Consider the following 22351-nt stretch of genomic DNA (forward strand, 5'->3'; position numbering starts at 1 on the left):
AAAAAATATTAAGTGTTGACCACACGAAGAAGTATTGTTTTAAACAATTGCAGTTAAAAGCATACAGTCATCTTTAAAACAGCCAGACTACTGAATCTTCAAACAGACTGGCCTCTATGACCTAATGGATGCCCTTGGGTTATCTCAGGAAAGAGGGATAGCATGAACCTTAAACTGATCGAACAGATATCCCCTCCTACGAACAAACATTAAGAGTGGGGATAACTGTTTTATGAAAAGAAAGAACTTTTAAAAGATTTTTAATGAATTTAAAAATTATAAAAGGCTTTTAAATGTTGATCCCCTTTTGGTATTCATCAATGAAGTTTCTGCATCCTTTTTGATAAAGTAAGTTGACTATTTATGTAATGTCTATTTATTACAAAGAATTTTTTTTAACTTTTGTTTCTAATAAACTAAATTTGTGACCAGTTTTCAGGCAAGATTAGATTATAACCAGTTTCTCTGGTTTGGTCTTTAAAAATCCAAATGCTCTTTTATTCTGGTTTCAGTTTTACTTTTAATTTGTGTCTTAGGTATGATGTTAATCTGTTTATCTGTACATTATCACAAAATTTTGGAATCAGTTGATTTTATTTAACCAGTTTTATACAAAAATGTATAACAATCTGCTACTTTTGTATCTATACCGATGGAAAGAATTAGTGATGACAAAATTTTGTTCTGGCTTACAGTAGAATTAAAATAATTTTTTTTTATAGGAAAATGCTGTTATGTTTAAGGTTTTTTATTCTTTTTAATTAGGCTGCCAAGGCATGATGGAGCCTGGTTTATGTTGGAGTAGTAACATGTCAACTGCATCTTCATCTTCTGATGGCGAATCAGGGTCTAGCTGTTCAGAAGATTCTGAAGAGGCTGATAGAATGGAAGAAGTTATGCTTGAAGGGCAAACAGTTATTCTACCTCAGGCTCTATGTGAATCACAAGAGATTTTTAAAGAATTTATGTCATTAGATTTATGGAACAATTTATCTGAAGCTAACCGGCAACTTTTAATGGTAATTAAATTAATTTTTTTTTATTTCAGTTTATTTTTTGGCTAAGAGTACAAATTTTTGCAAGTTAATAAGCTAATTCATTTCATTTTATTGACCTAAAAAATGTTTATTATTTATGTCTAATTAAAAAAAAAATGTTCAGTTTTTTTGTAGTCAATAATCTTTGTATGTTTATTTTTTTCTGGAACTAGACAAAGTTCCAAGAAGTTTCTCTTGAGTGTGAGCCAATGTTATTGGTTTTTTCCTACGTATTACTTTTTTTATTTTTAAATTATAATAAATAAAAATAAACATACCTGTGCACGCAGGTTTAAAATCTAGTTTGTTTTAAATTCATACTCTGATATTTTTCACCTCATTTGAGATAATTACAACTATAGAAATCCTTTTTTCTTGATGTAATTCAAAAACATTAATACAACAATAATCAAGACTATAGGTTAATTTGTTGATAGGAATACTAATGATGCCGAATCTAAGTAAAGCTTATTGAAACTAACTGCTAGAAAATGCTTTGTACATCCATTTATTATTTATTATTATTATTATTAATTCAGTAATTTTGGCCATCGAAACTGTGCAGGTGTGCATCCGTGCATTGTCTTGATAGAATAGGATATTTTTCTTTTACAAATGAGGATGTTTTTCTTGATTTCTTTGCTCAGCTGGTGCAATAACGACGCATAATAATCTCCAGTTATTGTTTGTCCTTTTCCGAAGTAATCAGTGTAGATGATAATAGCAGTTGCATCCCAAAAAACCATGGCCATCACTTTGCCGACCGATTTCACTGTCTTCTCCTTATTTGGAGCTCGTTACCCTTGAAAAATCCACTGTTTTGACTGTTCCTTTGTCTCTGGAGTGTAGTAATGTATCCATGTTTCGTCCACAGTTATGTATCAACGCAGAAACTTATCAGGATTGTGACAGAAAAGCGGCAAAACAGCCTCTGAGTCAACCACACAATTGCATTTGTTCTCCACTGAGAGCAAACACGGCACCCACCTTTCCAAAAAAAAAATTTCACACCTATTTTTTGTGTAAAATTGAAAACACTATACCTTGCGATATACCTATAGCCTCAACTATTTTGTGCATTTTGGTTCACTCAAAACCATATCGTGAATTTTGTCAATCATTTCGGGGGTGGTCACTTCCAGTGGAAGTTCCGAATGATGTTCATCTGTTGTGGATATACAGCCACGTTTAAACTCATTTACCCAATTGTAAACAGTTGCAAATACAGGAGCAGATGTTCCATGAATTTCATCCAAGTCAGCTTTGATCTCTTTTGGTGTTAAGCCTTTTAAATATAAGTGTTTAATCACCACTTGAAACTCACTTTATTCTATTTTTCTAAATAAACAGTAGTAGTGTGTTGAATCAATCGACTATGATAATAAAACCACATGATGGATACAGCTGAAACTTTAACTGCACTCTAGCAACAAATAATGCTTACTAAAAGCAAACCATTTTTGATACTACGAGCCCCATTTCTTGGATTTTCTAAGAACTTATTGAACGACCCTCGTAGTTACAACTCATGTTTATTTTTATTTGATTGGTTTTCATGTAGACACTGCCTTAATTGTTAATTGAGTACAAGGTACTTATTAATTAAAGACAAGATTGAAATCTAATTAAAAGTATTTTTAAATATACTTTTTAAATATTTTTACTGTATATTTAGCATACATCAGTAAATCTTAAATTTTATATACATAAAGTTTTAAAAATGTATATATATTTATTTACATACTCTGCCAGAGAATGTGTAGTGTATTAATAACATACAAATAGGTATAGTTGCAAGTAGTTAAAAGAAATAAATATTGATTTTTGTATTTCTGTATTTGTTTTGGTTATTATAGGCAGATGTCCAGTTACAGTCCACCTTGCCATTTAAAGGTAGATGAATTTTGTGGTAATTGGAAAATTCTAAGCTTAGCCAGCATTTGAACCCAGATCCTTTGAATTAAAAAAAAAAAACTATGTTTTAGTTAAATAGAAGATTTTATTTTTATAAATATGTTGCTGACTCGACAGAAAGAAATGTATAAATTAATATTCTGTATCACCTGGATGGCCAGGCAGTAACAAAGAGGATGGGGCAGAACCTCAATGTTATGAAAAATTATTTATGAAGAATTTTTGCTTAAATTTTCTTATTTTATTTCAGCCTTTTTGTTAAAAAAATAATTATTCATTTAAAAAATTAATTTTTTTATTATATTTTTATACAACTGATGAAAATATGCAAAACCAAGCTTGAATAAAAATGTTTGTTGATTATTTTAAATCTTATGTTAAGAAGGCATTATCTTGTATATTCAGTTTATTATGTAGTTTGTCATTAATAACTGTCTGTCTAGTTAAAAATCTGTAAAAAAATTATTCATGAAAATTTCTTCATAAAAAATTTCTTTTTTTTGTTGTAGAACTCTGATAAGTACTTGTAGTAGTCTACTACAAGTATTTATCATAGTTAAAATTATACTTATTCTTAATTATAATTATACTAATTTTAGTTTATAGCCAAAATTCATGGATTTTTAATGTTGATGACATATTAACCTCCACAATCTTACAATCTTAAATTTTTTATCGTATGCAATAGATCATTCTAAGTTTAAGTATAGATCATTCTAAATATAATAGATTCCAAGTATAATAGATCATTCTAAAGTTTAAGTAATTATTGGTAAATAAATCTTTAAGAATTAACTTTTCTATTTTTTTTTTTTCATGAAGCAATACCTACCATCATTTCCAGAAAATGATTTACAAGAAAAAGAAATTACATTGCAGAAATTTTTTAACAGAGAAAACTTAAGATTTGGAAGTCCGTTAACAGAATTTCATAAAAAATTACAGGCTGGTTATTATCGGCCTGATATCAGTAGAATGAGAGTTCTTCTTAAAAAAGCCCATCATCGACAGTACAAGTAAGAAATTTGTTTTGTTTTTTCTCACATTTATTTTTCAATATAAAAATTAAGTTTAATCATTTATTCTGGTTTAAATCACAAAAATCTGTTTAATTTTAGTTTAATTCTTTAAATGGAAAAATAATATTATCTTAATAATGTATGTTTAACTCATTTAAATATAATACTAGGAGGAAAAAAATAAAAAACCCAAATTGAAGTTTTGCTTGTGTCATCATTTATCCATTTATCCATTTATCATACTGATGAATTCATAGAAAGAAAGCAAAAGTAAAAAATCTGTTAATTAGAAAAAATAGTATCCATTAAGAGAAAATTTAAATTGACACATGCTGATCTTATTCATTCATTTTTGAATATTTTTACTGAAAAAAACAATTTCCTGTAACTGCTATTTTAAACAGTATTGGATAATTCCAGGAGCATTTTGAACCTACCTTATATATACAGAAATAAAAATTATCAACACATTGTATATATAAACACTTAAACAATATAAATGAAACCTGATGCTCAATCCCAATTTATATAAAACGATGTATAAATATTTTTTTTTTTACGTATCTTTATAAAATAACAGAGAAAATTTGGCATAGTGTGTATTTGTTGTTTATTTCGTTGGTGATTTATATTTGTATGTATATAAGGTAGGTTCAAAAAGTTCCCAGAATTGTCTCATATAGTTTAAAATAGCAGTTAACTCATGATATCATAATATAGTCACATCATACAAAAACGCTAAAGTTGTTTGTTTAATATTATATATGTCACAGTGAAAGATGTTAGCCATTGAACAGCGCACTAATATCAAATTTTACATTTTAAAAAAAATCACTGTCTGGACAAACACTGGTTGAATAAGCATAAAGAGTTTGGAATGAAGAAATCTCTGCTAGAAATCAGCTCATGATTTAAAAAACTTATCCATTACTAAACGTTGCAGGTTGTATCCTGTGATCAGTGATTTATCCTGTGGTATTTTTTAATATAGTTATTAATAAAGAAAAAAAAACAATCAATCAATATAAAATGATTGCTCTGTTTGCTTTTACTTTATGAAAAAAAAAACGGAATTTCATCAATCTAGGCCATATTTTCAGTTCTAAGAAATCAAGATATGTTTACCGTAGTCCTTGCAAATATTCTTTAAGACTCAACGCAAAGCATATGTGTCCAAATGTTATTTATTTAACAATAATGTTAATTATTTTATTTGCATAGGATATTAATTTAAAAAAAAAATGTGTCTTGTTTGTAATGTGATAAAACATGGTGAACTGGTTTTGGTTTTTCATTTTTTATGTTTCAGACAACACCAGAGACGATATTACTATCATCTCTTGAAATCTATACTTATTTCAAGACATAAAATTTTAGAATCTGCTTCACGTGGTGGCCCAGGTACAATACCGCGATCAGAAAAAATACCAGTTCCTGCACCTCGGCCATCTGCTGTGCAGCAAAGAGTTAGGCGAAGGTATTTTCAAGAACTTACAGCTGTAAGAGAAGAAGTTGGTGAATCAGAATTGAGTTCAGAAGATGAAAATTATCCAGGTTTGTAAATTAAGTTTAAAAAAAAATGTGTTTAAGTCTATTAATACTAGATCTGTTAACTGTCATGCTGATGTTTGTCAATTTATTTTTAGAATTTTCTTATTTTAATCTGTTTAATTTTGCTTATGCTAAGTAAATTCTTTTCTTTTTTTTAAGTTTGATGTAGTTATTGTGTTTTTTCTATCTGTACAAAGATATATAAATCAATCCATTATATTAATCTCCTTTCTTTTATCTTTTATGAGTTTCAAGAATTATTCAGTAATGATAATTTGTGAGAAATTATAACAGCCAGTGTTAATTTCAGTTTCATTTAAAGTTTTAATTTCCTATTATAAGATCAGATTGATATCAAAGTGAGATCTGTTCCTTCCATTTATTTGCTGTCCTAGTTTTCCTTACTTTGATCTCAAGTGAACTTAGCAATTTATATGAACCAAGTGTACCTCTATTAAAGACTGTTTAATAAAATAAATTGACACTGTCTGACGTTCATAGCAACAGCACTGACGTAGAAAATATCAGTTGTTCAAAAGCAATTTCCTTTACTATAACCTTTTTTGTTTATTTCAAAAATCTTGATCTGCTTGAAATATGTACCGTGGAAGAACAGCATCCTGTGATAAAATTTTTAGAGTTTAAAAATATATAAAACCAGCTGAAATTCACTCTGTATTACCCATGCAAATTATTGTAAGTTGAACTGTTAAATTGGGCTGAATAAATGTCATCGATTTCCGACATAATGTCAGACTGATGGACATTTTGACTGATAATTTGCAAAATCACATTAATGATATTATTTGCCAGGACAGATGAATAAAAATTTAGAAAATTATTGAAATTTGGTGATCAAGTATTGGGACAATATATTCCATTATCCATGATAAGCTGAATTTGGCTGGAAGGTAATGGCTGTTTAAATCATAATAATTTTTGATAAAACTTGGATACATAATTTTGAGCCAGAATCCAAACATTGAATATGGAATGGAAACATTCGAATTTGCCCCCAGGAAAAGATTCCAAACTTAAGCCTCAGCCGGTAAAGTGATGCTAATGGTTTTTGGAACTTAAAGCCCTAATTTATTTTTATTGTTATTATTTGAAAGAACATCATGAAATCAATAGTGAGTATTATTGTGAATTGCTAGAAAATAAAGTAAAACCTGCAATAAGAAGGAAACATTCTGATTCTAACAAGCCATAATTCTTCTGCATGATACACCCACTCTCATACTGCTCTAAAGAAAAAAGGGAAGCTGTTCAATAATTGGATTGGATGGTGGTGCCTTATCCTCTTACAGTCCCAATTTCGCACCATCAGATTTCTTTTTGTTTGTTCCTCTCAAAAGAGTTTTTTGTTGGCATCAGTTCAGCAATAATGTCAAGAATGCGGTACAAGAATGGTTCAGACTTCAAGGTGAACAATCCTTTATTACTGGAATGATAGAGCTCATGAAAGATGGGACAAGTGACAAAATGTTGAAAGTGGTGTTAATTTCATTGTCATTGAATAAATAATAATTTTTCTACAATCATTTTTTTGTTTAATTATTGAATGACTCATATGAACCTAACTTTTGTTTGCATGTTATTATCTTTTGTATTAATATATGGTTTGTAATATAATTTAGTTGAGTTTAAAACTTAGCTTTATTAAGTGAAATTCCGTAATCTTAATATATAGTGCATTTGGAAAGTCTGTGTGCAGTATGCTTTAAAATTGTGTGGTGCATTCTGTTCTTTCAGCATTAGGTTGGTTACCCTGTGGGTTTATTGGGCATTGCTCAGTAATAACTAAGAAATTGTTTGTTGAGTTGAGATTGAAGAACTTAGTTTCATTTATCAGAAACAATAGTTGCAAGAAGAAACATAATGGCTGTTTCAGTAGATGAACTGATTTTTCTCATTGAATGTGTCTTTTGTGAAGGTACAGTATACTGATGATGTGAAGCACAGGTAATGTGAAGAGTTTTCAAATATGCCTATTCCTCACCGCAATGCAGTTCAAACTATTATTGAAAAATTTTGGACCACAGGCTCCATTGAAGATGTTGATCAAAGTGGAAAACCATCACAGAACAGAAACTGCTTGATATTTTAGATACTACAGCCAAAAGTCAATGTGTAAGTTAGCACAGTTGGAAGATATCACACATGGTAATACACGTAAAGCGGTTAGAATAGAACCGAAATGTTTCCTCTACAAAGTAATGTTTTTTCAAGAACTGAAACCTGCAGATCATGCCAAAAGACTAAATTATTGTCAATGGTTTAATTAAACATTTTATTGACCAAAATTCCATTGGTATCCTTTTTATACAGATGAAACGTGGTTTATCTGGTAGGGTATATTAATTCACAAAATACATGACTGTGGTCAACAACTAACCCGCAGAATTACACTTAGCAAAAATTGGGGTCCAGGTTAGTGTGAGTAGAACACGCATTGTGGGTCCGATCTTTTTTTAAAAGTACAATTAATAGTTATTGTTGTGCTGTCTTTTTAACAAATACTATTAGTTTACAGATGTAGAAATTAATCATGGTTAGTTGATTGGCGCCACAGTGCACACAGCTAACAGGTCAATGATTTTTTTTATGAAATGTCTTTGGGGAACGAATCATTTTGAAGGGTTTGGTTCTCGTATGATCAGTATGGAGAGCAGCAAAACAAGTAAGCAGTGTATCACAATAGAACACACATGATATGTTTATCATGTGTGTTCTATTGCAATTAAGTTTATCATTATTGCGGTTTCTAGTTAGAAACCGCAATAATGACATGTGCATTAGACATTCCAGTACATCAGCTGGTTTGACCAACAGTTGTGAGAATGGTGTTTTTGATATATTTGGGTGTTCTTTGCCTGGATCTTCTGCCATGAGAAGCTGTAGAAGACAATATGAAGAATGTCAGAAAAAAGAAAAGACTTTTCTTAAGAATAACAGAAAAGAAAATACTAGCAGAAGTTAAAGACATGGAGGAAGAAAGGGAAAAGTTGAAGGCTACAACCTTGTCAAAACAGATGGCCGCTAAAATTTAACTTTTAGAAAAGGACAAACCATTAGGAACCTAAAGATATTGAAGAAAAGTTTCCGTGTTTTTTATATGTACATAATAATATGTATATAATGAGATCTCATATTATTATTATTTTTTTTTATACATTAGAATAATTTTTTTTTTGTCTTCAGTCATTTGACTGGTTTGATGCAGCTCTCCAAGATTCTCTATCTAGTGCTAGTCGTTTCATTTCAGTGTACCCTCTACATCCTACATCCCTAACAATTTTGTTTTACATATTCTAAACGTGGCCTGCCCACACAATTTTTTCCTTCTACCTGTCCTTCCAATATTAAAGCGACTATTCCAGGATGCCTTAGTATGTTCTATAAGTCTGTCTCTTCTTTTAACTATATTTTTCCAAATGCTTCTTTCTTCATCTATTTGCCGCAATACCTCTTCATTTGTCACTTTATCCACCCATCTGATTTTTAACATTCTCATATAGCACCACATTTCAAAAGCTTCTAATCTTTTCTTCTCAGATACTCCGATTGTCCAAGCTTCACTTCCATATAAAGCGACACTCCATACATATACTTTCAAAAATTTTTTCCTGACATTTAAATTAATTTTTGATGTAAACAAATTATATTTCTGACTAAAGGCTCGTTTCGCTTGTGCTGTTCGGAATTTTATATCGCTCCTGCTTTGTCCATACTAGAATAATAATGACAAAATATTTTTCAAATAAATGTTAATAACGTTTGTTTTTTTACAAAATAAGATATACTGTTCTAATTTTCTTATCTGCATTACTTATAGTCACAGTGATTTTAGTTTTCCTTTAAGTTGTGATCATATATATATATATTCTTTGTTTTATTGAAGTCTGTTTCGTTTATCTTTATGCAAACCAAGTTATTACATTTTTTTTTTGTTTACTTTGTAAAATAACGTAAGCTAGTTTTTCTGAAAAATTTTTAAACAATCTTACAAGCTAATTATTTTTAAAAATTGCTTTAGTTAGTTTTTATGTCTTATCTTTGTTACTTTTAGTTACCACAATATTCATTTTTACACAATAAACTTGTTAGATATTGGTTTTTTTTTTTTTTTTACTATGCAGTGTAATTTACTGAAATAATTTGTAACAAAAAAGAGCCTAATTTTAAATTATATTTTTAAAAATTAACTTTAAAAATCAAGGTAATACTAAACCATAAAAAAGGTGTGATTTGGACAGTTATGGGAATGGTGTTTGGAGGCTGCAAAAAAATACTCTGTGCAGTCAAACTTTTTTAATTCGAATCTCAAGGCTCAACATTTTTTTTTTCAATTTAGGGAGGAGTTTTCTATTCAGAGAGGTAAAATAATGAAACTCAAAAATTGAACAGAAAAATATCATAATCTAACAAAAATTTCTGTAATAATGTATTACATTACTAAATTTTGTTAGAAAAGACAAAATATGTCAAGTATTTAGAAATTTAAAAAAAAATGAAATACAGTACAATACTTTCAATTATTTCTTGAAAAAAATTCTGCATTTTTTTTTTTTTTAGTTTTCTTCTGGCAAATTTGAAAATCAAGGGCATTTTCAATTTTCACTAACGCACTAAATACACACCACCTTCTATTTCAAACTTTCAAAGGTTATTTATTGCTGATATCGCGTATTTTGCTGTAATTGTCATTTTTACTTGTTCCGTTTCACCTTCTTCATCAGAATCCTTATCAGTGGTTGAATGTGACACAGATTAGATGATATCATCATTGGTTGGAATGGCACTAACTGCAATATCATCATCAAAATGTATAAACAAGTCAAATGAAATTTAGTCTATACTAATGTTAAAGTTATAAATTACACTATTCTTCTTCTGAAATTAAGGAAATGTCTACAAATTAATCTTGGTTTTTTCCGGGTGAAAATCCACAAATTTTGAAGCAATTAACAATTGTTTCTGGGCAGACGTTTCTTCATGCTTTGTCAGCGAAACGTACAGCCTGTAACATAATTATACATGTTTTCCTGCATCTTCTGTACCTGCTATAATTTCACGCACAACTCTTTTTCTGTAGAGAGTTTTAACATTTTTTGTAATTCATTGATCAAGTCCTCAAAATCTTCAAGTAAAGGACATGATTTAATTTGATTTAAAGTGGATTTTTCAAGGGGACAAAGTAAATATTCATTTGATTTAGGGAGTTCTTTGAATTGAGGAGGTTCGATTTAGGGAGGGTTGACCGTTTCCTTTTTGTGAAGTAAACAGCAGTAGCATAACATTGTGAGAAACAGGAAAGTTTTACTAAATTGGTCAGGAAAACTAATCTTAAAATTCGGTGGGAACCCTGTTAAGTATTTGAGAATAAATTGAAACATGTGCAGTGTTGTATTGATTTTGAAGGAACTCATTTTTAACACCTTTTATAAACCATTCCAGTTATCATAATATCTATTTCTATAAAACAATGAAATAAAAATACAAAGTAAAAATTTAGAAAGGTTTATCACTATTTCATTATTACAGTACACAGATACTTTCCAAATGCACTGTACTTATAATTTAGGCATTATGAACATAAATTAAATTCTACCAAAAAAATTTTTATAGATCAATTTCTAATCTGAAAAGAGAATTTTTCTGACTTTAAAGTGGTTATTACAATTATTTCAACATTGTATTTCAGAAGTTGCCTGTACAAATTCCTCTTGATAGTTGTTCTTGTAATAATGTATCTGGCCATAACATGGTGATGTAGCACATTCTGCCCAGATAAGAGTTATATAAGGCCTAAGAAAATGTTTAAAATGTAAAATATGTTACTTGTAATTATATATAAATATATATATATTTATTTTTTTATTTTTAGAAGGACCTCCTTCAGGATTAAATAAAAAACAGAGAAGACAGTTAGCATATCTTGAACAATCTCTTAGTCCTGATCTTCGACCAGTTACTTCCACCCTTTCTTCAAAACCATCTGGTTTAGATTTAGAACATCGTGTCACTCCTTCTCATAATCCATATGATATCAGTGAGGAGGCATATAAAGATATGCTAGTACGGCACAGGAAACGACGATTAAGTGGAGAGGTTATTTGTTGTTATTGTTTTATTTAATTTATAATATATTGTCACATAGAAACGGTGATAATTTTTCATTAGTAATACAATGGTTCTGAGTTCTTTTCTCGATATGGGTCTGGATTTTTTATGATCAGTTCAAACGTTTCCTAAGCCTCTTGATAATTAACATGTTTGCTGCTGTTAAATGTTTTTAAATTATATTGTTAAGTAATTCTTGACTATTAATATATTATTGAAAATTATGTAATAGATTTTATATGTAAAGATAAAATATTGTGTTCCCGGTTACACCGTGCCACATGAAAATTAAAAACGTCAAAAGTAGAAATAAATTTATTTTACTGAAAGGTTTGTTTAGCAGCCAAGTTTAATTACAATATCTGAAGTATACAGAAGCATCAAGTAAGGATATATTAATTAATTAATTAATTACATCAACTCTTGGTTTAATATCCCAAGATATTATTTTAACAGGTTGTAAATTGGATAATGAATAAACTTAATATAGAAATTAATTTTTAAGTTACTGTATAAAGCAGTTGTTTAATTAACTGAGAATTAATATGTCTTGATTGCTTCCATGAATAAACATTATGCTATGTGACTTGTTACAATTAAAGTTAGTAATTTATGATTCATTTACATAGCATATAGTTTTATGTGATACTTTTCATATTTTTAATTTTATTTAATTGAACTTATTGTAATTACTTCTATTATTATTAATTTAATTAAAAGTTCATATTAATACAACATTGCAGAAAGCATTGACTGCATTAGTATCAACTATTAGACATTTGTTCTTCGGTGAATACATTTTATTTTTCTGATCAATAAGAAGTCTTGCTATTATTGCTATGTGTTCTTATGTTGTAAATATACATTTAAGAAAATTTATTTGAAAATATTATAAATTATTTTGCTGTAAATGGGTAGAATATTTTTCTCAATCTGCGATACATAATAAAGGTTTTGTGAAATGCAGACTAATAAAAATTATATGGAGTGTATTGTAATAATGTCAAGTACGTCTGACTGTGGGAGCAGCATAACTCTCACAAGAGAGGACAAAGAAATACAGTTACTCATTTTTTTATGCTTTAGTACAACAAAACCTAATACTATCAGTGGTAGTTTGAATTGTAGGAAACAAAATGCGAAAATGCAAAAAAACTAGTAGTTTATTTATTTTTTATTACCAGGAGTTCAGGTACCTCCAGTTTACCATGTACTCATCAATAATAAAGAAGTAAGCAAAAAATCATTACAACAGTTTTAATGTCGAAAATATGTTGTGGCTGAACTAGTATGGTTTAATGCTCTTATGAACTATCCCTGGTTACCATTTTGTTTGAGACAACAAAATACCTGGAACTAACAATACAGTTAGAACAAATAAATATTGTATAGTATTGATGAGGAACACAGTTGCAAGAACAAGGCATTATAGCATCACATCACTACTGTGATATTTAATATTTTTACAAAGGTTAGTTGAGCCCAAAATTTTCTTTTAGTTTAAAAAAAAATTTTTCAAGTTAAGAAGAGTGTTATTTTCTTACTAACCATTAACAGATTTTTCTTAGATTTATTTTATTATCGTTCCTGATTTCAGACAAGTGGGAGCTGTATAGGTGATATAGGAAAATCCACATCCTCAGAAAACATAGTTATTTTGTCTCTTAAATCATTCGCATGTGATTTACATAAATGAGAAAGAGATTCAGGCCAAGAATTGATCTTTAGTGAATCCCTTGGTGAATAGACCCTTAAATGACTATTTACATTGTAAACCATCTTGTCTCTGTTCTCCAAACATCCATCACGTATACAAAGTATTACAAACACCTTTATTCCATCCATTCACAGTTACTTTAAAAAACATCAACTGTATGAAAGACTTCACACATTGAGGAACAAGCTTACATACAGCCTTATAATAAAAAATTTTTAATCAGTTTTTTTTTTTAACCTCCGGAACCCCTGTTAGGTGTTGCTTCAGAGGATGAGATGGATGATTTGTAACATGTCTGAAAATCCCACGCCTGACTGGGATTCAAACCCAGGAACTCCGGATGAAAGGCCAAGATGCTACCACTCGTTCCACAGAGGCCAGCTAATCAAATATTTTACCCAAGTATCTTCATCAATATTCTTTCCTTTAACAAAACCAAATTGATTTTTATTGAAGAAGTTAGTTTGTTACAAGAATTTCAGAAGTCAGAAATTCAACGATTATTGAACCACTAATAAATTTTAATTGGCCTGTAACTTCAAATCTACTGCAACCCTTAAAAACAGGTAAAGCTACACTCATTCTTAAGTTTCTAGAAATATTTTCTGAATTCAATGCCCATATTAAAAAAAATTTGATGTGGACACATGACTTCCTTGTGCGCCTACTAAATTACATACACACATTTTTTGTAAATGAGAAGTACATAAAATTTTATTTCACTAATTACCCCTGATTTTTTTTTTGTTTTGGAATTATTATTTATTGTAAATTGTTTTTTCAGTAAATATTTTAATTTATTATTAATAAATCAATATATTTAAAATTAAAAAAAAAAAGGTAATGAAGTTAATTCGAACCGATGTGCCTTCCTCTTGTAAGAACCAAATATTTCATTAATTAAAATTTTAATTTGGCTATAACTCTGGAACCAATGAAAATAAGTTCTTATGATATATCATTGAAAAGCTCTTAATAAGAGCTTATTACTGCAGTTAAGAAAACTGCAGTGCGGCTTTTTTGGACACTTTTGGCCCAGTCAATTGCAATCAAAAGAGGAGAGGTGCACAACTAGATGTTACAACAGTCCTAAATCCAAAATTTCATCATCCTACGGCTAATTGTTTTTGGGTTATGCAAGATATATGTATACATACAGACGTCACGCTGAAACTAGTCAAAATTGATATTTCCGTTGAAATCTGAAAACCAAAATTTCTTATCACAATATTTCCTTCAAGGAAGTAAAAAAGGAAAGACTACACTTTACTAATATGAATCTCTTCTATGACTTACTTTTTACTCTACATCCAACCCATCAAAATCTTTTAATTTCTCTTTTCTTGAGAGTTGGTTGGATAGGAAATCATGGAATTATAATTGCTGTAATTGAGAAGTTAAGGCATTGTATTGGGAATCATCAAATTTTAAACATGTTTTATAACATTGTTTTAACTTTAGAGTTATGCTAAAAGAAAGTATGTATTAAAACACTCTACTATTATAAAATTACACTGATAAATAATTTTGTTTCCTAACATGAATACATGATTTTAATCTGTTTTTTTGATTGTAAACTCAGAATCTTTCTATCACCTACCATTTTTGGAAATTTTTTAATTAAAGGATTTTTTTTTTAATTTTTCAATGAATAGTTAGCACTTTAAGCTCCTACATTGTATTTTTTTAGCTCATTATTGTTTAACTTTGTTAACATAGTTTATAAGCTATAAATAAACAATACTAAACAAAGAATTAAATCATGTCATGGTCACATGTTATAATCATATCTAATACTGAAGAGTGAGCCTTCATGGACAAGATTAATCATATCTGCAGGTCAAAACACGTACTGAAAACACAGCTGTGTTATTTGCATTAACCACTGGATTTAGGAATGAATTAATTTTGTTCGTCTTATTGCTGTCTTAATGTTAACAGTGGAGTGTCGTAATGCCTCGAAAATGTATAAATGTTGTGGATGCCTTTTGTTATGTATGTGGTGAGTTTACCATAAAATCAAATGAAAAAAAAAGCATATTACACCTTTAATTAAAAAAGCACATCATTTGTACTTTCAGTGTAAAATTGGTGATCAGGATAAGACATGGGCTCCTCGTCTAGTATGCACTAATTTTTCTATATATTTAAGAGTATGTCTGAAAGGTACACAGGTTTTGTCATTTGGTGTACCTATGGTTTGGCATGGACCAAAGGATCATGTAACCGATTGTTACTTTTGTTTAACAAGTTATCTGGAATTTTTTAAAAATCTAAACATACTGTAAAATATACTTCATTGCAATCTGCAATCAGGCCTGTACTTCATAGTGAAATTATTCCAGTTCCTGAGCCTCCTATGAATGTATGTTTCGAAAGCAGTGATGAAGAATCAGGCAGTACTGAAGAGATAACAATGATTTTGATTTTGAATTATCTTCCAATAAGCCACCACGTCTTATATCACAAGGTGAATTAAAAATCGTGGTTAGGAATTTAAATTTGTAAAAAAAATAAAAATAATGCCTTTTGTTATGTATGTGGTGAGTTTACCATAAAATCAAATGAAAAAAAAAAGCATATTACACCTTTAATTAAAAAAGTACATCATTTGTACTTTCAGTGTAAAATTGGTGATCAGGATAAGACATGGGCTCCTCGTCTAGTATGCACTAATTTTTCTATATATTTAAGAGTATGTCTGAAAGGTACACAGGTTTTGTCATTTGGTGTACCTATGGTTTGGCATGGACCAAAGGATCATGTAACCGATTGTTACTTTTGTTTAACAAGTTATCTGGAATTTTTTAAAAATCTAAACATACTGTAAAATATACTTCATTGCAATCTGCAATCAGGCCTGTACTTCATAGTGAAATTATTCCAGTTCCTGAGCCTCCTATGAATGTATGTTTCGAAAGCAGTGATGAAGAATCAGGCAGTACTGAAGAGATAACAATGATTTTGATTTTGAATTATCTTCCAATAAGCCACCACATCTTATATCACAAGGTGAATTAAAAATCGTAGTTAGGAATTTAAATTTGTAAAAAGAATAAAAAAATAAAATATAATAATATAAATATTAATATTAAATTATTTAAATATAAAATTTACGTTTAATCAAGCTGAACTGTTAGGATCAAGACTGCAAGGTTGGAATTTACTTCAAAAAAATATAAAATATAAGTTTTGGGCTTTCGAAGCCTACAGAAAGAACTTTCTCAGTATTTTATTGATGAAAATAATTTGGTTTATTGCATAAATATTGATGAGTTTATGTTGCACTTAGGATAAGTTTATAAACCTGAGGACTGGTGCCTTTTCATAGATTCATCCAAGTATAGTTTGAAAGTGGTTCTACTACACTACGGTAACAAATATCCATCGACACCAATCGCTTATGGTATTAATTTGAAAGAGACATATGATGTGATGAAAGACGTTCTTAAAAAAATAAATTATAAAAAAAAGTTGGAACATATATAGCCAAGCAAGGAATAAACATTATGTTACCAAAGAATGGCAAGAGACACTACTTCAAATGGGAAATATATTCATGAGCCGTTAGTTGAACCCAAAAAAAAATATTTTTACCTTCTCTCCATATCAAGTTTGGACTAATGAAAAATTTTGTAAAACAGTGAAGAAGGATAGTCCTGGATTTTTGTACATCAGGCAGACATTTCTAAATGTAAGTGAAGGAAAAATTAAAGAAGGATTTGTTGGTCCTTAAATAATACAGTTAGTTAAAGATGATGTATGTAACTCAGTGTTAAATAATGTAGAAAGTTGGGCTTCATTTAAAGATGTTTGCAAAAATTTTTTCGGCAAACAAAAATCCGACAATTACCTCAATATTGTTTATCAACTTCTTACTTCATACAGAGCTATGGGATGTAATATGTCTTTGAAGATACATTTCCTCCAGTCACATCTGGATATTTTTGCGGACAAACTTGGAGAAGTAAGTGACGAACGCAGAGAACATTTCTACCAAGACATTTTGGTGATGAAAGCCATTATAAAGGGAAATGGAATACTAATATTCTAACTGATTACTGTTGGACATTAAATCAGGATGTGCTTGAGGCTGTTTATAAAAGAAAAGCATCAGCAAAGTCATTCTAACACAGGTATGGCCATGCTAAATTGTAAATTTTACAGATTTTAACTATATTTTCCCTTAATTTTTTTTTGAAACAATTTATTTAAAACTAAGGGTGATAGAAAAATTGTATTTACCATTCTGTAATATATGCAAAAAAGGAATTCAAGAAATTGTATCACACTTAGAGAAACACTAAAAAAAAATTTTATTGTAATATTCTTGGATTGACTGCTTCCTCATTCTAATTTTTCTGCTTGTGATTAGCTTATTAATTAATATCTTTTCAGTGATTTCAGGAATAATTATACTTATCTATTCATTCTGTACAGTAGTAAGCCCTTTTTGTGTTTTTTTTTTCTATTATTATGAAGCAAGGTGAGTTTTGAAAGTAAGGCCTGTTTTGAATTGCACCTACATACCCAATGTAAACGGAAAGCACTTACATAGTTAAGTTATTTTAATCAGTAGTTTAGTCATTTTGTCGTCAGTTGTGCTTATATTCATCCATTTATAATGAGCGCTACTATGTGTGTTCCAGTCAAGTGTGAAGTATGAAAAGTAATCCAATTTTTGATGGCAAAAACAATTCTGCAGCTGAAATTTATAGGCAAATCTGTAATGTTTATAGGCTGAATATTATGAATAACACTAAAGAAAGTCTGGTGCCATTCATTTCAAGAAGAGCAAATGAATGATGAAGAACGTAATGAGTGGCTAGCCGTCAGGAATGGATGATTTGATTGATAAAGTTTATGAAAGGATTTGATTAAACTGGTGCTTCAGTGTGTTTTAGGTGTTTTGCAACCTTTGATTTATGATGTTTTGACTGTAAAATTGAGCTGTTTGCACTGTATGTGACATTTTCATTTATAGTTGTACTGTAATTTTTTTTAAAGAGATAGATAAAATATTTCATTCTGCAGCAATAAGTGTAGAAAAGTTTTATTTCTTTGGTGAAGTCTGTGTAGCTATGCTGGTATCAAACATGACCATATTTTGAGACCTTATACCTAGTGTTTTTTTCTTGATCCAAATAAATAAAACAAACTAGAAGCTTTTTTCAAACATATGTTATACTTTATGTTACTTAACACTTGTACAACTTTTTAAAAAAAGTAATTTTTGTAACTAATTTAATAGAATCTGTAGTCTGGTAATTATATGTTATGTTTTAGGAACATCCTGATCTTCTTACGAGAGGTATCACATTGAGTGATGTTTTATCAAGGTGTCAGTTAAGTAAAAAACAGACACCAGTTAGAGAATCAAAAGTAACTGTAAAAAAAGCAAAAACAAAACCTGTGCCTAGTGTAAATACCATGGTATGTCTATGATTCAGTCTTGTTATTTTTATTTATTTATTCTATGCTAATATAATACATACTAACATATGAAAAGTCAAAAATATAAATTCTAGGTTAATTTTATACTTTAAATTTATTACCCTTTAAATTTAAAAGAAAAAATTGATTTTTCAGCCATCTTTAGTATTTTATTTTTAAAATTACAAAATTTCTTGGTACGGAAGTTCTGTCTGTATTTGGAAATTCACTTAAGAGAAAGATTATTATTTTTGTACATTTTTAATTCACCTTTTATAGTTTTCCAACCCTTTGATGAATTAAACATATCATGTGTTGTGTAACTTGTAATCACAATCTCTTGATTCTTAGTTTAAATTTAAACATTTAAAATTTTTGTGACGATAGTTGTTACAGTAACTTGAAAATAATAAATGCTAGTAGCATGCATTGATACTACACCCAATATTCTTCAACTTTGATTATCTATTTGTGGATACCAAAGTATTAAATTTGGCTTTGAGTTTTGGTATTATTTTTATTTTATCTTTCTTCGCTGCCTTAAATCTCTAGAATACTACTTCCTGAACTGATGGTTGTAAAACCATACATGGGATTAATGCAGCAGTTAAACCCATATACGTAAGCATATTGCATAGAAGGTGGTAATAAACTGTTATTTCCTAATCTAATTTAACTTGCCATATTATTATCTCTGTAACTGAAATTTTTTTTCTAAATTGATGCGTTGATATATTCTTTAACAAGTGATTAAATCAGCATCTAATTCATGTTTTAATCACTTAAAGCTGCTTTACTTGCTCCTTGTTAATGTATTGTTAAGTATAAAAAAAACTGATTGGGTTGATGCGTGAAAAAAAATCACAAAAGGTTGCAGAAGATGTGTCAGTATACTGTGTACAGTATAATAAAAAAATTGCTAAGAAAATGTTTTCTTAACTGTTACTTAAATTTTGGAAGCAGGACTGCAAATGCATTTTAAAAACTACTGAGTTATTTTAAGGTAAAAAATGTTGCCGAAATGCAGCCAGAAACCAGAACGTTTATAATAATCATATCAAATCAATATTTTGATGTCGAACTATTATACCATAGTTGACTTAAGTCTTTACTACTTTTAATCTTTGATAAAATAAAGAAATGAAAGTATTAAAACCTGAAAATATTTTTTTAAAGAATTGGATAATAAAACTGACAGATATATTCACTGTACAGTGTATGCATATATATAGCATGTGTGTTAATATACCTCACACTTCCCCGCCAGTCTAGCATCCCATCTTCACCCTGTACATCAATTTATAAATTTTGATAAACAAAACATACCTTGTATTTGAACAGACTCAGGAACTACTTTTTTGTCCAGAGCTACCAAAACTATGGTAACACTAAAGTCTCTGTTTGTGAAGTTAAGATTTCCTCCCAAAAAATTAGAGAATGAATACAGTATTTCATCTCTCTCGAACAGTATTATTGTGTTGTGTTGTATACGCATTATATTTGCACACATACACACACACGGCTTTGTTTATCTCACTGTAATTTAAGTTCATGTTCACTTGCACTATTAATCACAGTAGTCTTTCAGATTTTTGTTTTTAGCTATCAGAAAAAATGAATGTTTATATTTGTTTCATTATCTATTTTTGAGTTTTTATAAGTAACATAAGTAAATTCTAATCTCATTTTTGGTTTAATTTTATTATTCTTTTTGTTCTGTAGTAATTTTTAATCTGGCATATATAATGTATAAGACATTGCCAGTTATCTGTTGCACGCCCCAGTTTTTTGTATTTCTTGATTACTTTTATCTTGTACAAGGGCTGTCTGTAATAAAACAGACTATTTTAAAAAATATTTATTGAATTATTAATGTTATTCTACTCTGGTTTATCTCCTTAAAAGAACTGTTTGTTTGCAATATTGATGGATGCACTTATCCCAATTTTTGTAATTTTTACTTTCCTGACATCATAGCTCTAGAATTATGTTATAAGAAAGAAATTATGGTAATCAAGTAGTCAAAAATGGAGTATGGATTTTTTTTTCATTTTTCAGTGTTTCATGACCCATAACCCCAAAAACAAAAAAAAATGGAGGTTAATGTTTGTACATACCAAGCTGAGTAAAGAAGAAGACTGCATTTTGTTATGTGCAATTGCCATTGGAAATCACAAGTTTCGAATGACAATGGGTGGTTCAATTGGCAATCCAAATGGCTGGTCAAAACATCATAACAGCCATTTCCTTTAGATGGGATCATGAACAAACTCACCTTAGCATACCTTATGCATAATTCAGCTTCACTGTGATAATTCATTGAAATATATTTAAAGATTGGTTTTTTAACCATTTTATATAAAGTGCAAAATTTTAAGAGAGTTTTTGAATGCCCCTTCAAATTAAGATTGTCAGTTACTGATAATACCATTAGTTATGGTATCTAAATGCTAGAAATAATTAAATAATTCTTCATTTAAGTAGTCCTCTTATCTAAACAACTACGTGCTTTGCAGACAGAAAGCCATGGAGTTATTATATAACATGATATATTTCAGTTATTTAATTATAATGCATAACAAGTTAAGTTAGCAAAGACCAGATGAATCTTTTTTTCTTTTTAGTAAGAATAAATAATTATACTTCAAGGTAAAGCAGCTCATAAACAGGAGTTGAATATTTCATTTTTAAACTTTGCCAAATATATTATTGTGTAGACAAGGTTAGTCTGTTATTCCTTATGAAAGTTAATTTTTCAATAATAATGAACAGAATTTCATTTTTGTGCATATTGTTTTACAGGCAGAGGAATTAGAAGAACACAGTTCAGATTCAGATGGTGGTGTGGGTGATGATGATGATGGTGAAGGGGATGGTGAGAAGGTTGATATTGAAGGAGATGACAATCTTCATTTTCAACATACACCTACTACTAACAGGAAAATTACTAGTACACCAGCTACACCATCCTCATTATCATCTTTAAGGTAGTTAGTAAAAAAAAAAATGCAATGATGTTTTGGGGGGGAAAAAAATTCAATTAATAATTTTAAAGAAAGAAACTGGATTACACAACAACCATTTTGGAAATTATCTTCAATAATAATAATAATAATATTATAAATGTTAATCTATATGTTGTATGAGATGTGATCAAAAAGTATCCGACCTTGGCTCATAAAACCAAAAATACTTGCGTTATTTAATTCAATTATTTGTCCCCCTCAAATTAGACCACTTTTGATGTAGCACACTTATCCCAGTGATGTGTCAATTGTTGGAGACATTTTTTAAAGCCATTTCTAAGGAACACCATAATTCCTTGTCACATTTCTTTTTATTTATTATTTGTCTTCAGTCTCCTTCTTTTAAGTGAAATTTGAAGTTTCAGAAAGTGCTAAAAATCGCAGGGACACGTGTCTGGTAATGCAAGGAGTCTGATAAAGTCATTCAATCCTGTTTTTTTCCAAGAATCTATTTATATGAGATGATGAGCTGGAGCATTGTTCTGATGAATTCTGCAATCATAATTTTCCCTAAGCTGTGGTTTCTTT

At 29.3% G+C, this 22351-nt stretch overlaps 1 protein-coding gene across 5 annotated transcripts in view; it reads left to right on the top strand.

Moving 5' to 3' along the window:
• Positions 1-22351, top strand: part of LOC142330971 (uncharacterized) — a 106334-nt gene that overhangs the window by 6275 nt on the left and 77708 nt on the right. For 4 of the 5 annotated variants that reach the window (XM_075376456.1, XM_075376455.1, XM_075376454.1 and 1 more), the window contains exons 2-7: positions 766-1019; positions 3774-3967; positions 5280-5524; positions 11412-11635; positions 18651-18797; positions 21600-21784. In XM_075376456.1, the coding sequence (XP_075232571.1) occupies positions 777-1019; positions 3774-3967; positions 5280-5524; positions 11412-11635; positions 18651-18797; positions 21600-21784 (1238 nt within the window). In that variant the 5' untranslated portion in view covers positions 766-776. Of the gene's footprint in view, positions 1-87; positions 349-765; positions 1020-3773; positions 3968-5279; positions 5525-11411; positions 11636-18650; positions 18798-21599; positions 21785-22351 lie in introns of those variants that run through there. The other variant, XM_075376457.1, reaches the window with a different exon arrangement.

Source organism: Lycorma delicatula, chromosome 10 (genome assembly GCF_047948215.1).
Source record: "Lycorma delicatula isolate Av1 chromosome 10, ASM4794821v1, whole genome shotgun sequence".
Taxonomy (NCBI): domain Eukaryota; kingdom Metazoa; phylum Arthropoda; class Insecta; order Hemiptera; family Fulgoridae; genus Lycorma; species Lycorma delicatula.